General features: G+C 59.6%; 1 protein-coding gene across 1 annotated transcript in view; it reads right to left on the reverse strand.

Moving 5' to 3' along the window:
- The window catches only part of ADAMTS17 (ADAM metallopeptidase with thrombospondin type 1 motif 17), a 266,125-nt gene that overhangs the window by 4,656 nt on the left and 243,451 nt on the right, over window positions 1-18,018 (reverse strand). Inside the window, exons 20-21 of the mRNA XM_062204548.1 lie at window positions 10,888-11,092; window positions 8,702-8,854 (exon numbers count right to left, since the gene is read on the reverse strand). Coding sequence (XP_062060532.1) covers window positions 8,702-8,854; window positions 10,888-11,092 — 358 coding nt within the window. The remainder of the gene's footprint in view (window positions 1-8,701; window positions 8,855-10,887; window positions 11,093-18,018) is intronic.

An 18,018-nucleotide genomic window follows, 5' to 3' on the forward strand; every position in this document is an offset into this window, starting at 1 on the left:
GCAGCAATTTCACAGTGTTCAGTGCTATCACACGCCAGAGAAAGAAAACAGCAACACTTCCAACTCCAAATAGCTCTCCGTTTATATTCAAATACGAATGTATAACTACAGTAAGTTCCATGTTCTCAAAATATTCTCACCTCCTTGAGAGGCAGAGCCATAGAGGTCGTTTATCTGCTGGTTCACGTCCCCAGTGCCTGCGACAGCCAGGTACAGGCCAGGCCGAAGCCAGGAGCCGAGAACTCCATCTGGGTCTCCCACCTGGGTGGCGGGGGCCCAGGCTCTTGAGCCATATCTGCCTCCCAGGATGCATCAGTAGAAGCTGGATCAGAAGTGGAGGGGCCGGGACTTGAACCTGCATGCGGATGTGGGGTGTGGGCATCCCCAGCGGTGGCTCCACTCACTGTCCCGTAACACCTGCCCCAGTAAGTTCATGTTTTACATAGGCGTTGGACTGCTCCACTAATCCTGAGGAAGACTTGTTATATACCCTGCTTGCTGGGAGAGTGATGGAGAGCATGTCATTGCTATCGAATTTTAACGCCTGTTTGGCATGGAGGAGACCCGCTGTCAGGGCTTCAAGAAGTCTGCATGAAAATGGGATTAAAAGGTTGTTGATGGGGCCTGTGTTGTGGTGCAGCAAGTTAAGTTTCTGCCTGTGACACCAGCATCCCATGTGGGCATGGGTTCAAGTCCCGGCTGCTCCACTTCCGATCCAGCTCCCTGCTAATGAGCCTGGGAAAGCAGTGGAAAACGGCTCAAGTGCTTGGGCCTCTGTGCCCGCGTAGGAGACCCAGGTGAAGCTCCCAGCTTTGGCCTGGTCTAGCCCTGTGGCCATTTGAGGAGTGAACCAGCAGATGAAAGATCTCTTTCTCTTGGTAACGCCAACTTTCAAATAAAATAATCTTAAAAAAAAAAAAAACTTTTTGGTGCCATTTTTGAAAGCTCTGCATAGGTTTTTATAATGTACATTTCCCATGAACATTTTGTAGACTGCTCATATGCACGTATTTCATTTTTTTTTTTTTTGGCACCAAAATCACCTTTGAATTCCATTTGTCCACGAACCTGTTGGGTTCCTGGTATGTGCTGATCTAAAGGCGACCCGACATCCCCTTCCTTTCAGATCTTTACTTGGACCACGGCCACGGAGTCACCTGCTGGCGTCCACCCTCCAACAGGTCCCGACTGCCCAGCTCCACACAGCATCTGTGCTGGCCTAGCCACTGCTCCGAGAGCTCAGGGAAGACTGCACCTCAAGTTCAAGGAGGCAGACGAGAGTCCGTTCTCAGCAATGGCCCAGGAGCCCAGCAAATGCGGTGGCCGTGTGTCCTACCTGAGCCACAGTGGCACCCCGTGTGGGCACTGGAGCAGGGCTGGCACCGCTGTTCTGAGACACACACGTTCCACAGGCCTGTATGGGAGATGGGATTCCCAGGAGGGATGGGGACAATGGGCACCTCCTGCGCCGGCCCTCTGACCTCTCAGCCCACGCAGGGGCAGCTGGTTCCACAAAGGATACAGGACATGGGGTGGGTGCGGGGGCAGAAGGGGCCATGGCAACCAGGGCATTGGCCCTGAAACCCACCCCGTGTGCAGGCCACTGCCAGCGGCTGCTCCACTCCAAGCAGCCCATCTCTCAGCTGAGCAGGGCCTGGCCTTGGACGCTTCTCTGTAACCCTGAGCAGGGCGGGCTGCCGTCGCCCACGTGACGCAGTGCACACCCCGGATGGAGCTTCCAGTAGCCTGTGACGTCTCTGTGCCCATGAAGGGAAGCCAGGAGAGGAGCCGGAGGTGGGGAGAGGCTCACAGCCCCAGAGTTTGCAGTTGTGCGACCTTGAGGGGAGGCCTTGGTTTCCTCTTCTGTAGAATGGGTACAGATGAGTGAAACGGTCAGAGTGGAAGGGCTTTGTAGGGGCTGGTGTTGTGGCACGGTGGGTAAGCCGCTGCCGGCAGGGCCTGTATCTCACCGGTTCGAGTCCTGGCTGCTCCACTTCCGATCCAGCTCCCTGCTAATGTGCCCTAGAAACCAGCAGAAGTTGGCCCAAGTGCGTGTGCCCCTGCACCCACGTGGGAGACCCACATTAATCTCCTGGCTTCGGCCTGGCCCAGCCCTGGCCGTCATGGTCGTTTGGGGAGTGAACCAGTAGATGGAAGAGCTCTTTCTCCAACTCTGCTTTTCAACTAGATCAGTCAATCGTAAAGAAAAGGCTATGGAAATGCTGCAGTCCAGCAGTGAACACCCACAGCCCAGTGTCACAGATGCCGGTGACGGCAGCGCACCCACCCCTGGGGGACGTCTGGGTCCCCCAGCGCCGAGTGCATACCCGCACGGTGGGGCTGGGGTGGCCTGCCGCAGCCGGCTCCCTGTCCACTCTGTTGCCTCCAGCAATGGCACAGCCCAGGGAACGCAGACCCTGCAGACCCGCAGGTCCATAGCAGGAGGGGGACCCGGCCGGGCGGTCAGGCCCCACCAAGGCACGCGCAGAGTCCAGGTGTGGTGTGGGGCTCAGATGGGCTCTGTGAGCAGCCCCGTGACGCTGGTCTGTCCATCTCACTGCCCAGAACACTGGGAGGGGGGGCACTCAGCAGCGCATGTTGGGGGTGCACGGTCAGGTTCTCCTGGCTTCCTCCCAGGGCTCACAGTGCACGAGTACCTTGATCTTCTGAGGCCTTGCAACTCCACATGATGGGCAGAAGGAAGACAGGCTCCGCCCCCTCCCACGGGCCCCCAGGTCAGGGGGTACTTTGACCTTTGCAGCACAACTGAATGGACAGCAGGGGGCGCCCTTTCAGAACGTCCCCCAGTGCGGCTGCCCAGGACAACGGCTTCTCTTGGGAACAGGACGTCCCTGCAGCCCTCAATGCCCCCGGTCTGGAATCCGAACACTGTGGCTTGTGACCCACAGTCAGGCTGTTCCGGAATGAAACGCAGTTGCCGCCTCTTCCATGTCACGTGAGCCTCAGCCTCGGGCTGCACACGTGGACCCAGCGTCCAGTGGGTGGGACAATTTGCATGGTTTTCTGGAAAGAGTGGACATCCTAGCAGTAACGCAGCTGTGGGCCACTTCCCAAACAGAGCGGGAGCGGTGCCCTCGGTAGGGAGGGCGGCGTGGCGTGTGGTCCTCGTTCACGGCCCTGGCTGGGGCTTGGCCAGGATGATGAGGAGGGGGCTCCGCCTTCCCTCGGGACCTGCCCTGCTCAACAGGCAGCCGGCCCAGGCCCCTGCACAGCAAGGTGGGTGCCAGCCCTGGCTCAGCACCTGGGGCTCAATCTTGGACTGCCCGGAAATAGCACCTTGGGCTGGGCTACAGAGTGTGCCTACGTGGGAGATGTCAGCGCTCCACCCTCCCAAGCTCCCTCAATCCCAACAGCTCATGCGCCTGCTCAGCCTGTGAGCTTCCACCAGGCCACTGGGCCTTAAAACCCACCCATGGGGCCCAGCATGCTGCCACAGCCAGTTAGGCCTCCACTTAGGACACTGCCATCCTATATGGGGCAACAGTTCGAGTCCCGGCTGCTCCACTTCCAATCCAGCTCCCTGCTAATGCACCTGGGAAAGCAGCAGAAGATGGCTCAAGAACTTGGGTCTCTGTCACCCATGTGGAAGATCCGGATAGAGTTCCTGGCTCCTGGCTTTGGCCTGGTTCATTCCTGACTATTGTGGCCATTTGGGAAGTGAACCAGAGGATGGACAATCACTCTCTTTCTTTCTCTCCCTCTCCCTATCACTCTGCCTTTTTTTTTTTTAAGATTTATTTATTTATTTGAAAGTTAGAGTTACACATAGAGAGAGAAGGAGAGGCAGAGAGAGAGAGAGAGAGAGAGAGAGAGAGAGAGAGGTCTTCATTCTGTTGGTTCACTCCCCAATTGGCCAAAATGGCCAGAGCTGCACCAATCCAAAGCCAGGAGCCAGGAGCTTCTTCTGGGTCTCCCATGCGGGTGCAGGGGCCCAAAGACTTGGGCCATCTTCTACTGCTTTCCCAGGCCATAGCAGAGAGCTGGATGGGAAGTGGAGTAATTGGGACTCGAACCAGCGCTCATATGGGATGCTGGCACTGCAGGCGGTGGCGTTACCCTCCTGGGGCACCCAAATGCCACACTGGAGTGCCTGATTCACATCCGATCCAGCTGCCTGCCAAGCATCCTGGGTGGCAGGAGATGATGGCCCACGTGTGTGGGTCCCTGCAGGCATGTGGCAGACAGGGACGGCCTTCTGGGTTCCTGACTTCGGCCTGGCCAGCCCTGGCTGCGGCAGACATTTAGGGAGTGAACCCACAGGAGGAGGATCAGCTCTCCTGTCCTTACTGTCACTGGGCCTCTCTGGCAGGTGGAGATAAATAACTAGACATTTTTAAAAGTGCTCCAGTGTCCTCCCAGAGCACACAGTGGGACAGAATGCAGTACATGCACACCAAGGAATCGACTTGGCAGCAGAATGAGTGGATTATGGGTGCGCACAGTGAGTGGAATGGACCTCAAGGACACGCAGCAGCTTTGTGTGACCTCCCTCACGTACCGCCCAGGAGGTAGCAGCCCAGGAGCTGGAGGACAGAGCAGCGGTGGCTTTACCGGCTACGCCACAGCACCAGCCCCAACTCCGCCTTTCAAATAAACAAATCCTTAACAACAACAACAACAAACCCATTCACAGGTTCGTGGGTGCTCCCACAGGGCTTGCCCTCCGCCTCCCCGCCACTCCTGTCACACACCTGCGGACGCGAGCTTCGGAGCCGACTGTGGGAACGTGGCCCTGGTGACGGGCTCACACGTGCAACAGAGCCGAGTGCAACAAGGCACCACGCCGCGGGCAGCAGGGATGACAGTGACCAGAGCTCGGGAGATAAGTCTAGGGCCCAGCCATCCTGTGCTGTCTCCCCACACTGGCCTCATTCCCCCAGGGAGTGAGGACAGGAGTCCCCAGAGACAGCAGAGACGGGAAAGGATGGGCAAACTGCCACACTGTGGAGGGGGCGCCCACCCTCCCCCACCCTCCCCCGCCAGTGATGGCGGTGGCAGCAGCAGGAGGGTGGGAGGACGGACACTTGGGGTCTCTCACATTTGACTTCTGGGCAGCACCTGCTAACTGGCCCCCCAGTGCACCAGGAACACAGGTGCATGTACACACACATGCGTGTACACACAGGCGTCCAGGTGAGACGGGACAGGAGCAGGAGCCAGGTGCTTCTCCTGGTCTCCCATGGGGTGCAGGGCCCAAGCACTTGGGCCATCCTCCACTGCACTCCTGGGCCACAGCAGAGAGCTGGCCTGGAAGAGGGGCAACCAGGACAGAATCCGGCGCCCCGACCGGGACTAGAACCCAGTGTGCCGGTGCCGCAAGGCGGAGGATTAGCCTAGTGAGCCGCGGTGCTGGCCCCTGCCATTGCTCTCTGTGTGGGAGGACGAAGTTGGGCGCGTGGTAGTGGTGCACGGAGCCAAGATGCCACCCTGGCCAGACCGGCTGCCGGCGAGGGCAGGGGAGCGCTGGCTCCTGACACCCGGCTGTCCCAGGCGCACTCGTTGGCTGCCTTCAGACGCCAGCCCTGGCAAGTGGCCAAGGTGTGGGGGAGGTCTTGATGTCTCGGCATAATTGGTTAAGTTGGCTGTGACAAAAGCGGACACAGCGCCTCCCAGTGCTTTTACTCCATGCAAAGACGGGAAGTGTTATTTGCCACGGCATGGCTAGGAGAAGGAGGAAGGCCAAACAGAAGACTGTCTCGCCCGGAGGGTATTCCAGGTGGGCCATGCGTGCCCAGATGTGTGTAGGACATCGGGCCAGGGAGGGGCCTGTGAGCACGGGACAGAGCCACCCAGTGCTGTCTCAGCACCGCCTCGCACTACAGGGCCTGGCCACGGAGCCCAGCACCCCCTCGCACCACAGGGCCTGGCCACGGAGCCCAGCACCGCCTACGCCTTGCACCACGGGGCCTGGCCACGGAGCCCAGCACCGCCTCGCACCACAGGGCCTGGCCACGGAGCCCAGCACCGCCTACGCCTTGCACCACGGGGCCTGGCCACGGAGCCCACCACAGCCTTGCACCACAGGGCCTGGCCATGGAGCCCAGCACCGCCTCGCACCACGGGGCCTGGCCACGGAGCCCAGTACTGCCTCGCACTACAGGGCCTGGCCACGGAGCCCAGCACTGCCTCGCACCACGGGGCCTGGCCATGGAGCCCAGCACCGCCTATGCCTTGCACCATGGGGCCTGGCACCGGAGCCTAGCACCGCCTTGCACCATGAGGCCTGGCCACGGAGCCCAGCCACTTGGCTGCAGCCGGAGGAGAGTGGACAGGTCACTGAACCACTCTGAGCCTGTCTCCTTGTCTGTACAACAGTGGTGACGGCCCTGTCCAGAGAGGACAGGTGACATGAGGGACAGGGGCACACCACAAAGAGGAAGCGAGTGCCAAGCACCCCTCCAGCCCCAGACAGACCACGAGGGCTCAGGCTGGCACTGACCGCTCTTGGCCTCTGCCTCCCGCCCCAGGTGGCCTGCAGCAGCAGGAGTCAGTGATGGCACAGGAGGGGGTGGGGTGGGGCCGCTAGGACCCTGCTCGTTCCCCAGCTGCAGTCATGCCTGGACACGGGGCGTGCCCAGGACGGCCTCCGTCACCACTTCCCCCCACATCCTCCCGATTCTCTGTGACCATTTAGGTGTCATGAAGTCGCCTCTTCTTTAAGCGATCCCAACTCAGACACTGAGGGATGCTTTGCTTAAGGGGCACAACCCAAACCTAATCAGAGCTCACGCCCTTCCCTCCCCCGCTCTCTTGCCTGGCAACCTTTCTTCAGATGGGTCCGGATGTGCCTGGATACCAGTCGGCATTTCTTTTTTTTTTTTTTTTTTTTTTTTTTTTTTAATTTTTGACAGGCAGAGTGGACAGTGAGAGAGAGAGACAGAGAGAAAGGTCTTCCTTTTGCCGTTGGTTCACCCTCCAATGGCCGCCATGGTAGCGTACTGCGGCCGGCGCACCGCGCTGATCCGATGGCAGGAGCCAGGTGTTTCTCCTGGTCTCCCATGGGGTGCAGGGCCCAAGCACTTGGGCCATCCTCCACTGCACTCCCTGGCCACAGCAGAGAGCTGGCCTGGAAGAGGGGCAACCGGGACAGGATCGGTGCCCCGACCGGGACTAGAACCCGGTGTGCCGGCGCCGCAAGGTGGAGGATTAGCCTAGTGAGCCGCGGCGCCGGCCACCAGTCGGCATTTCTCAGCGCCCATCAAGGCCAGGGAGCCCTCCTGATAACACGTCCACGTCAGGACAGAGCGGGCTAGATGTGGGGCCGTGCCTGGCGACAGAGCGAGCGCTGCAGGGTGGATCTGGGGCCGTGCGACGCTCTTACGTCCTCACGGGCTGCGTCCCCTGTCCCGGGCACCTTGAACCCTCTCGGCGTCCCTGACAGAGCAGCAGGCAGGAGCAGCGTTCACGTTGCCCATTCCAGGGATCCAGAGGCTGAGACACAGCCGCGGGGAGCGAGAGGGGCCCCTGGGCCCCCAGTGTCTCTGCCACTGCGGGTTCTCACGCACACTGTGCTGTGGCAGCCTCGGCGAGACGCCGGCCAGCAGCCCCGTGCTGAGCTTTAGATGCCCACGTTTCCGTCTTTGCTCTGGGGCAAAGCTGGCCCGTTGGTTGCTTTGGTTAGGATTTGTGACCAGGGGTTCAACCGGAAGGCGGCACCTCTGGTTTTCCTCAGGCTCACTACTGCCACCCAGAGGCTGCGTCCAAGCACAGCCCAGCCCGCTTGCCCTGGGAAGGGTGGCAGGGGTTGGCGCTGGCTGGGGGAGGGGTCAGTCTGCACAGGTCACATCCAGTGAGATTTGCTTTCCCACGGCCAAGCCACGTTTCCTGCCCTAGACTGGAGGCAGCAACCAAGCCCCTGCCTGGGCCGCGTCGCCGGGTTTCTGTAGAGAAGCCCAAGTGCAAATCTGCGGGAGGAATGTGCCCACGTTGAAATGGGCTCTGGACTGTTTCAGACACTGTGCCGACCCGGGGGCCCCAGGGGCTCGTGCGCCACCAGCTTGCAACCTGTGAGTGAACACAGAGCAGGAGACGCACGCAGGGGCCTCTTCCGGGCAGCACAGGCACACATGGGCTGCACGGTTTTGGGGGAAGGTCTCTGAATGCCCACTGGACGGCCGATGGGCCTACACACACCTCTGTCCCCAGGGAGATGAAACAGAGGTATCAGGTAGACGGCCACGGAGGGGGGAGGCGGGGAGGCAGGGAACAGTCTGGCCTCCTTGCCCTGGGACGCCCCTCTTGTTTCTCTCCCCCAACCACCCCGTCCCATCTGCCCCCACACCCTCCAGGCCCTTGCCTAGCAGCCTGGGGATGAACAGTATCAACGTTTGTCCGAAGTCCGCTACAGGTCTGCCCTGCCCAAGGCTCCACAGGGAGGCCGGGCCCATGGAAGGAGGGGGCCCAGCTGGCCCGCTGACCTGGACAGACCGGACCCCCAGCACCTTCGTGAGGCTCTGGGCTGCATATGGTGTCCTTCCCGGTGTACCCCAAGCAGTGAGCTACGCCCAGCAAGCTCCCGGGGCGGTGGGCAGTACCGGCCACGGCCACAGGAGATGAGGAAGGATGCGTGCAGGTGCTGCACTGGGGGAGTGAGTTTGCCAGGTTGCCCAGGGCCCATCGTGAGAGCCGCGAGCCCCCCCAGCACCGCGGTGGAACCGGAACGCCAGCGCATCCTCCTCACCTTGGACCAGTCCCCCGTCTTCCACTCGTAGCAGCCCGAGTAGTCCTCGCATGCCTCCTCGGCTCTCGGCCGCGTGGACGCGTCACACTTGCCTTGCGAGTTGGTGCACGTCACCGTCCGCTTCCGTGTGCCTTTCCCGCAGCTGGAAGAGCACTGCAAGACACCACCCGGCCCCTCAGCGCCCAGAGGCCCCGCTGCGCCAGCCCCAGGTCTGGGGTCTTCTGTCCACGGGACCCCCAGCTGAGTGGCCGGGGTGGGGAGGGGCATGGGAGTGAGGAGTAGGAAGGAGCTGGGCCCCAGCAGGTTGGACGGGGGGAGTGGGACTTAGTGCCTGGTGTTCTGCCGGGAGAGCGCGAGTCAGGGCAGCTGGGGCAAGCGGAGGCTGCAGAACCAGAGGCCTAAGGCCGGCTGGCCTCCAGATGTGAGTGACAAAGACGCGGATGGATGGGACAGACAGAAGTAAGGCGGGTGGCGAGCCCTCGGCGCGGGTGCTCCAGGGGCTGTTTCCATGCGGGTGCCAAGGATGAGAACAAAACGCTCCCTGTGGCGGGTCACTTCCTTCCTGGGACCCAGGGCGGGAGGGGCCTGGGTCATGGCTGCCAGGTTAGTGACGTGCGGCCCCCACGCGCACGAGTGCCATGTCTGGGCTGAGCCACAGTGAGACCGCTGAGGACGCGAGTTCAGAGTTAGCACCGGGGATGCACAGAGACAGGAATTTTTAAAAACCTTGTTCCAACTGTCTCACATTTCCCCAATATGGTCATCTTCAGTGCTGGGTATTATTCAGGGCCTACGGGCCGCCCTGGGAGGGGCAGAGGCGGGGGCTGCTCACTTGGCCTCCATGGGTCCAGCAAATATCCCCCGCCCCCACCAATGGCCCCTTGAATGAGAAGCCTAAAGACATAATGGAAGAAAAAAAAAAAACATTTAAAAATTCTCCTTTTCCTAAAACATCAAAAAGGGTAAAGATTCAGGCCTTCGAACAGGCAGCTGTCCACGGACTGGCGGCCAGTGCTGGGGCGTGGCGGGCAAAGCTGCCTGAGATGCAGCATCCCATCTGGGCGCCGGTTCAAGTCCCGGCTGCCCCACTTCCAATCCAGCTCCCTGCTAAGGCGCCTGGGAAAGCAGTGGGAGACGGCCCAAGTGTTTGGGCCCTGCACCCATGTGGGAGACCTGGAGGAAGCCACAGCTGGGGTTGTTGCGGCCATTTGGGGAGTGAACCAGCAGATGGAAGATCTCTCCGTCTCTCCCTCTCTAATCCTGCCTTTCAAATAAATAAAAACTAAAGCTTTAAACAAATGCACTGAGTACTTTTCTATTAAAATAATTCATCCTGCTTGGCAATGCAAGGGCACTTTAAGAATATTTTCCACACTGAAGTGTCTCGGAGTTCGTCTATTTGAGTTTCCTAGGCCACGTTTGGTGCAAGGCATGAGGGAAGTGCGCCCTTTGTGCTGCCATGGACTGGGTTTGCATTCCAGCCAGTCAATCAGAATCACTACTGCCAGGGACAACATCACCAGACACAGTGACGTCCCTGGAGCCAGCCTCTTCCGACAGCGTCTCCCAGCGTGAGACTTGGGGCTCTGGCGAGCACTCTAAACGCTCTCCCTCCTGGCCTCTAACCGTGCACCCTACAAAGACTGCTGTGCATCATAGAAATGGTGAATGTTGAGGTGGGGGATAAACCCATCGCTCCACCTGCTTCCTACACACGGTGTCCACGTGTCCAACGTCACAGTGCAACCCAGAAATATCGACAGTTACGGTGTCAGCCTCAAAAACCTGCAGCGGAGGTAAAGCAAAGAGTGGAATCCACTGCCCACCTGGACCACACGCCAGTTCAACTCTGCCCAGGGGGCACCAGCAGGCCGGTTAGTGCCTATGTTTGTATGAGCCATTTCCATGGCAAAGAGGATAGGGTAGCGCCATCACCTGGTATCAGTATATCCATCATCCAACACACGCAGCCACCTGTTTTTAGCCATGCTGTGATGTCAGCTGGAATTCAAGAACATGTGAACTTGAACACAGCCCTGTGCTGACCTGGAGGTGGGTGAGATCTGTGATAACATGGGGGTGTGTAACAAACACCCTGAGGCAACTGGGACATGCGGGGTCCCCGAAGGCAAGGCCCATCAGCCCTCATGGTCGGTCCAGCCGCAGTGGCAACCCCAGGCACCCACCTGTGACCACTCTGACGCCTCCCAGATGGACAGACAGTCTTGGCCTTCGCAGCTCTGCACTGGCGATGGCCGGGGGCCCGGGCAGTAGAGGGGCCGTGTGGCGACGTGGGTGCCATTTTGCAGCTGGTACACGCAGGTCACCTCCCGATGTTGGATGCCCTTCTCACAGGTGGCCGAGCAGGAGCTCCACGGGCCTGCCACCCACCTGCTCAGAGAGAGGAGAGAGACGGTGAGCGTGAGGGGAGGCCGGCTCCCTGCTGCCCCAGGGGCCTTCTGCATGGCTGGCGCCCCCTGGTGGGGGTAAGGAGACAGAGGCAGAGAGCTTTGCAATCAACTCCGGAAATGGTTTCAGAGCTTCCGAGCAGGTGGGGCGGCCTGAGTGGACTCGGGTTCAGTGACTCTCAGCACGCAACATGGCTACGTCAGGCTGAGCTGCTGTTCACGATGGTCACTCCCCACTGCCTGTGGTCACGGGCATGCTTTGTTCAGAGGGCGGTGAGTGGCCCTGTGCTGCCTGTGTCCTTGCAATGGCTCTGCGTGCGGTTCCATGGTTCGGCTCCCACTCCCTGCTTCCTGCCCTCTGCCACACCAACAGCAGGTGGCAGTGCAGGGGACTGTGCCTACGCCTAAGGTCGGCGGTGACACGGTGTGACGCTGGTGCCCCCCCGGGGATGCTGGGGCTGTTGGTTCCTGCACCTTTAGCTGACCGACCCAGCCCCTGACCAAGAGCTCTAGTGCCAGGTCCTCCCTGACCACGGGAACAGTGGCCGTGACCCTCAAGGCTGGCGGCCCGGGACCGCAGGATGACACAGCGTGCTGGGGTGCGGCGTGACAGGGCTCTTCTCAAGTTTCATCTGCCTCCTAGTGCTGAAATGTCTGGATTTCTGTCAGGGTCCCTGTTGGTCCCAGGGTGCTGGGGAGCAGCTCAGGTCACACCTAGGTCCCTAAAAGACTCCTTTGCTTTCTCTCTTGTCCTTAAACCATCCTAGCTCCCAAGAGATCACCACTGGATGGCGCAGCTCCACCCGCTTGGGCAGCCACTCAGTCTCTCCCCGAGTCCAACAGTTCCTGCTTCCATGTGACCAGGCCTTGCTGCCCAGCCATGCAGGACACCGTGGCAGCTCCTGGAGGCTGGCTCCTCTGACGTGGGACCCCGGTCCAGCGAGGGACCCTCCTCTTTCCGGGCCTATGAGAGGCAGGCATGGAGCTGTAGTGCTGGCCATGGGGTGTGGCTGCAAGCACCATGGGTAAACCGCCTATAAATGGCTACAACCGTGTGGCATGCGGACCTCACCGATTACGGCTGGACGGGCAGGAGGCGGGGATTCGGCAGGGGGAATGAGTGTTCCACTCAGTGCGACAACTGCTCAAACCGAGGGAAACCCAACCAACGTCTATGCCCTTCCCCACTTCCGTCAGCAGGGACCGAGTCCCGGCCATCCCAATGCTCGCTCCCTAATCAAACGGGCGAGACGGCCCAGGCGTGCGTGGAAGCAGCAGGTGGGCAGCCCCCTCCTGGGTGTTTCCTATAGCCTCTGCACCCTCGTTGGCTTGAAAAATCCGACCTATGGGGAGAGAGGGTCCCAGGCGGGGGTGGGAGAGGGCAGGAGAGTCTGACATGTGCCACAGCACGGCAACTCAGAGGACAGCCAGTCGCAGAAACACAGATGCCGATTTGCGGTACCTCGCGAGGTCAAGTTCACAGAGACAGAGAACGTGGTTGCCGGGGTTGGGGCTGGAGTGGAGGCTGGGAAATGGAGAGTTTGCCGAGTCGACTTTGAGCTTGGGAGAAGGAAGACTCCCGGGCATGGATGGTGGTGATGGGTGTGCGACACTGCAAATTGAGCTGTGCATGTAAGAACGGTGGGGATGGCAGAGTTTATGTGCATTTTCCCACAACTCCCAGAAAAACGGGTGACAGCAGAGGGTGGTTAGAATCAGGCGCCAAGGAAGAGACAAAGGTGAGACAACAGGCTGCTTTCCAGCTTCGTGTTCAGACCTGGCACCTGCAGGCGGGGTGCACACGTTCCCCACGCGAATGCGGCACAGCCTGCTGTGGGCGGAGCCGTCTGCGGGAGCTGCTGTCCACAGGCCGTGGGCATCAGCTCTCTATGGTTTATCTTAGCTGGTTTTTGGCCTGACCATGTGCTCCTAATCTCGGCACGTAATGAGCTATGGAAAGAAAATGATTTTTTTTTTTTAATTCTTCTTCTGTGTGCATGTGGCTGGTACCATTTCACGCTCACAGTGGCGGCTGCGGGAGCCCCAAGTTCCAGGACACCTGAACAACACCGACACTGAACATAGCGATAAACGCTCATTCAGTCCAAGTGAACAACTTGGCAAAGCAGCCGCGGCCCTGCGAGATGCGACGGTTCCAGCCACCACCTACACTTTATCGTCTTCCATTTGTGCTCCCCAAAGCCTGAAGAGCGAGTTGATGGCCACGTTTGAGTCGGCAGCTCTTCTCAGAGGTCGTGTCTAGAATGCTTGGGACAGGAGGGTTTCCGGGGTTTGGACTCGGAAGTGTGTGCACAGACACAGTGAGGGACCTTGTGGATGGCACCCAAGCCTAAACATGAGACTAATGTCTCACATATACCCCAGGCACAAGGGCCGAAAGTGATTTCTGCATTTTCAGTGCACCTGCGTTCTGTGTCGGGGTGGAGTTTCCGACACCACATTGGCGCTCAGAACATTTAGATTATGGAGCATTTTGGATTTCAGATAGGGATGCCAGCCTGGGCCTGGGGTCCTGTCACCGCACTGAGAACGTGTGGGCAGCCCGGCGACTGTGGAGACGCCGTGCTCTGTTGCTGTGACAGATCGCCACAAACGTGTACGGCCCAGAGCACACATTTGCTACGTCAGGATTCTGAGGTCAGAGGTCTGACACGAGGCTCCCTGGCCAGGGGGGCTGGTCCCCTCTCGGGGATCCCACAGAATAATCGCTCCCTTGCCTCCTTTTCTGGCTCCTGGAGGCTGCCACAGTCCTCAGTGTGGAGTGGCTCCCTCCACTGTCAAGGCCAGCCAAGGCTGTCTGAGTCCTACAGTGCACCCTCCACCCCTCTCCTTCCTCCCCCCTCCACTTGTAAGGACCCTCTCCGATGATCTAGAATCATCCATTTGGAGGCCAGCTGATTAGGAACCTGCACTAGCTTTCCTGGGCTACTGTTAAGACAACAGAAATGCATTCTTGCTCTGATGCAGGATGTCCCAAATGAAGGTGTTGGCTCCTTCCCAGGGCGAACCTCAGAACCCCGCCCTGAGTTCTCACGACATCTGGGAGCCCTGGGTGGTCCCTGGCTTGTGGCTGCCCCTCTCCCCTGGTGCTCTCCCTGGATCTTCTCACCAGGTCACCCCGCATCTCCGCCAGGTGCATCGGCCGTGACCCTACTTCCACTAAGGTTGTATTCAGAGATGCTGGGTCAGGACACCGGTGGGGGACAGCACACACCCCTCCACACAGCTGACCTGCCTGCAACCTAACACACTCACAGACACCAGGCCTGTAGAGGCAGCAAGACCGGCCCACGGCCCACTGCCCACGGCCCCCAGCCCCCAGCCCATGGCCTACGGCCCACGGCCCACTGCCCACAGCCCCCGGCCCACGGCCCCCCAGCCTCTGCGCTCCCAGCCAGGGCTTCCTGCCTTCCATTTCTCTCAGCACACTTCCAGCTCAGGGCACCTGACCAGCCCCGAGAGTGAAAGTCGTCCACACTGGGAGTGAGACTGTCTCAGATTCTCAGCAGGACCCTGGCGCCGACAGACCCAAGGTCAAGTCCTCACTCTGCAGAACCACAGCTGTGCGGCTGCGGCAGGTCAGCCCTCGGTGCTCGGTGTCACCTCGCAGGCTCGTGGGTGGGTCAGCGGGGACCTCAGCCTGGGCCGGGCAGGGGGCAGCCGCCATGACTGCCGGGATGGTGACTCTCCATCCAGGCGTCAGCTCGGCCAAGAGGAATTGTTCTTCAGAGCCCTGTGGGAGGGGCCGTCCGGGTCGATAATCTGAACCCAAACACGGACAATTTCTTCCTGATTCCCAGCATATTTGCAGGATTGGGGTGAAAGGAACAGAAAACCAGCACAAGGCCCTGGAGACTGGGACCCGCGACTTGGCACAAGTGATTTCCAACTTTGAGCTCCGAGGTCCTCCTCGGTGACACAGGGCCAGGGCAGAGCACACACGGGAGGCAAAGCATCCAGGAGACGCCTGGCCAGGTGCCCGGCGATGAGCATCCTCCCTGTCCCCAGGGCAGGGCTGCTGTCCACTGGGCTGTGGCTGCCCCGCCGAGGAAGCCCGTACGCTCTACTCGGCCCCTCCTGGGGCACCGGCAGCTCCGTGTACCAGGTGTGCCGCACACCTGGGGTGAAGGACATGCAGAGGCCGGCTGCTGCCGAGAGCCCCGTCTCCCAGCCCCTGCCACGCGACAGCCTGGAAGTCCCGGGCAGTGTCTGCCCCTCCCATCTGCCCAAGATGGAATCCCTCTCACAGCTCCTGGCGGACTGGAGCCGCAACTGCATTATGAAACACATCAGAGCGCAACTCGGACACGTGCCATTTACGGTCTCTGAAGGTACGGGCGGCTCTCACCGAGCAGATGTCCACCAGGAGGGGCGGGCGAGGAGGTGCGAGTGTGACGTCACGAGCGGGCTGCAGGGCTCCGCTGGCAGACCCCGGGGCCACTTTACGGCCGCACGTGATGTCTCAGCTCAGCCTGTCTCCATTTAAAACCCGAGGATTATGAGCTCCCATATACGTGTCCCTGCAAAGTCGTATGATTCACATATTTGTTTTTTTTAACAAGAAATGAGAACCTGAAGTGCATCTCGAGGGGCGACCTGCTGGCCTGCGGGGGCGGCTCGGCAGGAGCAGGTTCCTCTGCTGGTGGGGGGGCAGTCTTCCCCTCGGCCAAGTGCTCTTCTGCAGGGTGAACGGGGGTGCCGGGGGAAGGACCCCCTTCCGGCCCTGAATCCAGATCAATGTGCTTATTGCTGAGGTCGAGGACGCCCCTGAAAACTGGGGTGGGGGCTGTCAGGATCGGGGACGATCCCAAGCGCCCCGAGAAGTCCTTGGTCATCACAGCTCGTTCTCCCCTGCAGGGCAGGACGGACGGATGGATTCTCACCTGCTGCCAAAGCACAGCCGAAGGGGCAGTGTCTCCAGTTAAGCTGACCTCCTTCCAGAGCCTCCCACGTGCCCAGCCACACCCCCAGCAGGACCTTGGTAAGGACCCTGTGCGGGTCTAGTCCAGAGGTGAGGGGACCGAGGCACAGAGCAGTTGAGGGACCTGCTCAAGGTCGCAGGGCAGTGAGGGTAGGGCAGAGTTCACATACCACAGTGTGCAGCCATTTACAGAGTACCAGTGTGTTCACAGCTGTGAGACCACCACTCACTCTGGAGCGTTTTTATCATATCACAAAGCATCCTCAGAACCCCTTCACCCTCACCCCCGACTCCCCCGATCACTGCCAGCCCAAGGTCACCCCTATCTGATGGCTGTCACTCTAGACTTGTCTACTCCGGACATTTTGTTTGAATGGCATCCCATAATACGTGATGCTTTGCCATCATTTCTTTCAAGTGGCACAGCGTCTCTAAAGCTCATCCGTGTATCGCCTGTCACGTATCTGCCTTATATTACTGATAAGAGCCCGTTCTGTGGCGACATCACACTTCATTCGCGAATTCACCAAGCGATAGAAGTCTGGGCTGTTCCTCTGTTGCAGACATCGGAACACTGTTCTTGCGAACATCTGTGTGCAAGTTTCTGAGCAGACAGACGTCCTCACTTCTCTGGGCTCACACCCAGGAGTGGGGTTGCTGAATCCCATGGTAGCCAGCACTATTTCCCAAGGTAAATGCCCCATTTTACATCCCCACTGGTTGGTGTCCTGGCTGCTCCCTGCTGTGGCCTGGGAAAGCAGTAGAAGATGGTCCAAGGGCTTGGGCCCCTGCACCCACATGGGAGACCAGGAAGAAGCTCCTGGCTCCTGGCTTCAGCCTGCCCTAGTGCTGGCCATTGCAGCCGCTTGGGGAGTGAACCAGTGGATAGAAAATCTCTCTAATCTCTCTCTGTAACTCTGCCTTTCAAATAAATAAAATCTTTAAAATAAAAAAAAAAAAAGAACTATGCCTGGATTTCAAAATTAAAAAAAAAAAAAAAAAGTGTGACCTAGCAGCTCTGTGTCCAGAGACAGAGGAGTCCTTACAGAGTGGGGATCACAGGACGCACGGGGGTCACAGGACGCATGGGCAGCAGTCCCTCTGTATCGGTGCTTTTGTTTCCTGCTGAGTCAGCTACTCACGGACAACCATGGTCTGAAAACATTCAATGGAAAATTCCAGAAATAGGTTTGAAATTTCACACTGCTCTGTGTATGCAATGCAATCTCACGCTGTCCCAGGATCTAGGGTTTCCAGCCCGGGATCTACAGTAGCCCGTTGTCCAGGGCATCCAATGCACGTGCTGCCCACCGCCCGTCACCCAGGAGCCTTCGGGGTTAGCCTGGGTGGACTGTTGGGGACTTGGTGTCAATGGCCTGTGTGTACGCGAGGCCCCAAAACATAGCAGCCGTGCTCGGATTGCCAGAGAGAAGCTACGCAGTAAGAGAAAGGGGAACTCTCCCGACTTGCCCAAGAAACAGAAACGGCACACTGAGGTTGCACGGTGGGAGCGAGGAGGAGTTTTCTGCCTAGGAATCGGGAGGGAGGGAAGGGGAGTGTGTGCACCTCTGCTGTTGTCCTTCCAACTGCGAAGCTACGGTCCTGGGGCAGCAGCGCTTAGTAAGGGTGGAGAGGCACTCAAGTGTGCGAGCGGGCACATGGGCGACGCGGCGTACACAGGTCGCTACTGGCTGCAGCTTCAGGCAGCCTACGGGAGTCGCGGGCCGTGTTCCCCGAGGACGAGGGGGGATCTGTGTCTACGGGGAGCCCCCTGGCCGGCAGGCTCACGGTGCACAGCCTCTGACTCAGCCAGCCCGGATCACATCACGGGAAGCAAACAAGCCTGGCCGGTGTATGAGATACACAGAACAAGGGAAAGGATGGCGCGCACTGCGCAGGCCGTGGGGAGGCCTGCCAGTCGCACCCCTGCTAAGGGACTGCTGCCCACAGCCCCACAGCCGGGCTCT

This window comes from Lepus europaeus, chromosome 11, assembly GCF_033115175.1.
Source record: "Lepus europaeus isolate LE1 chromosome 11, mLepTim1.pri, whole genome shotgun sequence".
Taxonomy (NCBI): Eukaryota; Metazoa; Chordata; class Mammalia; order Lagomorpha; family Leporidae; genus Lepus; species Lepus europaeus.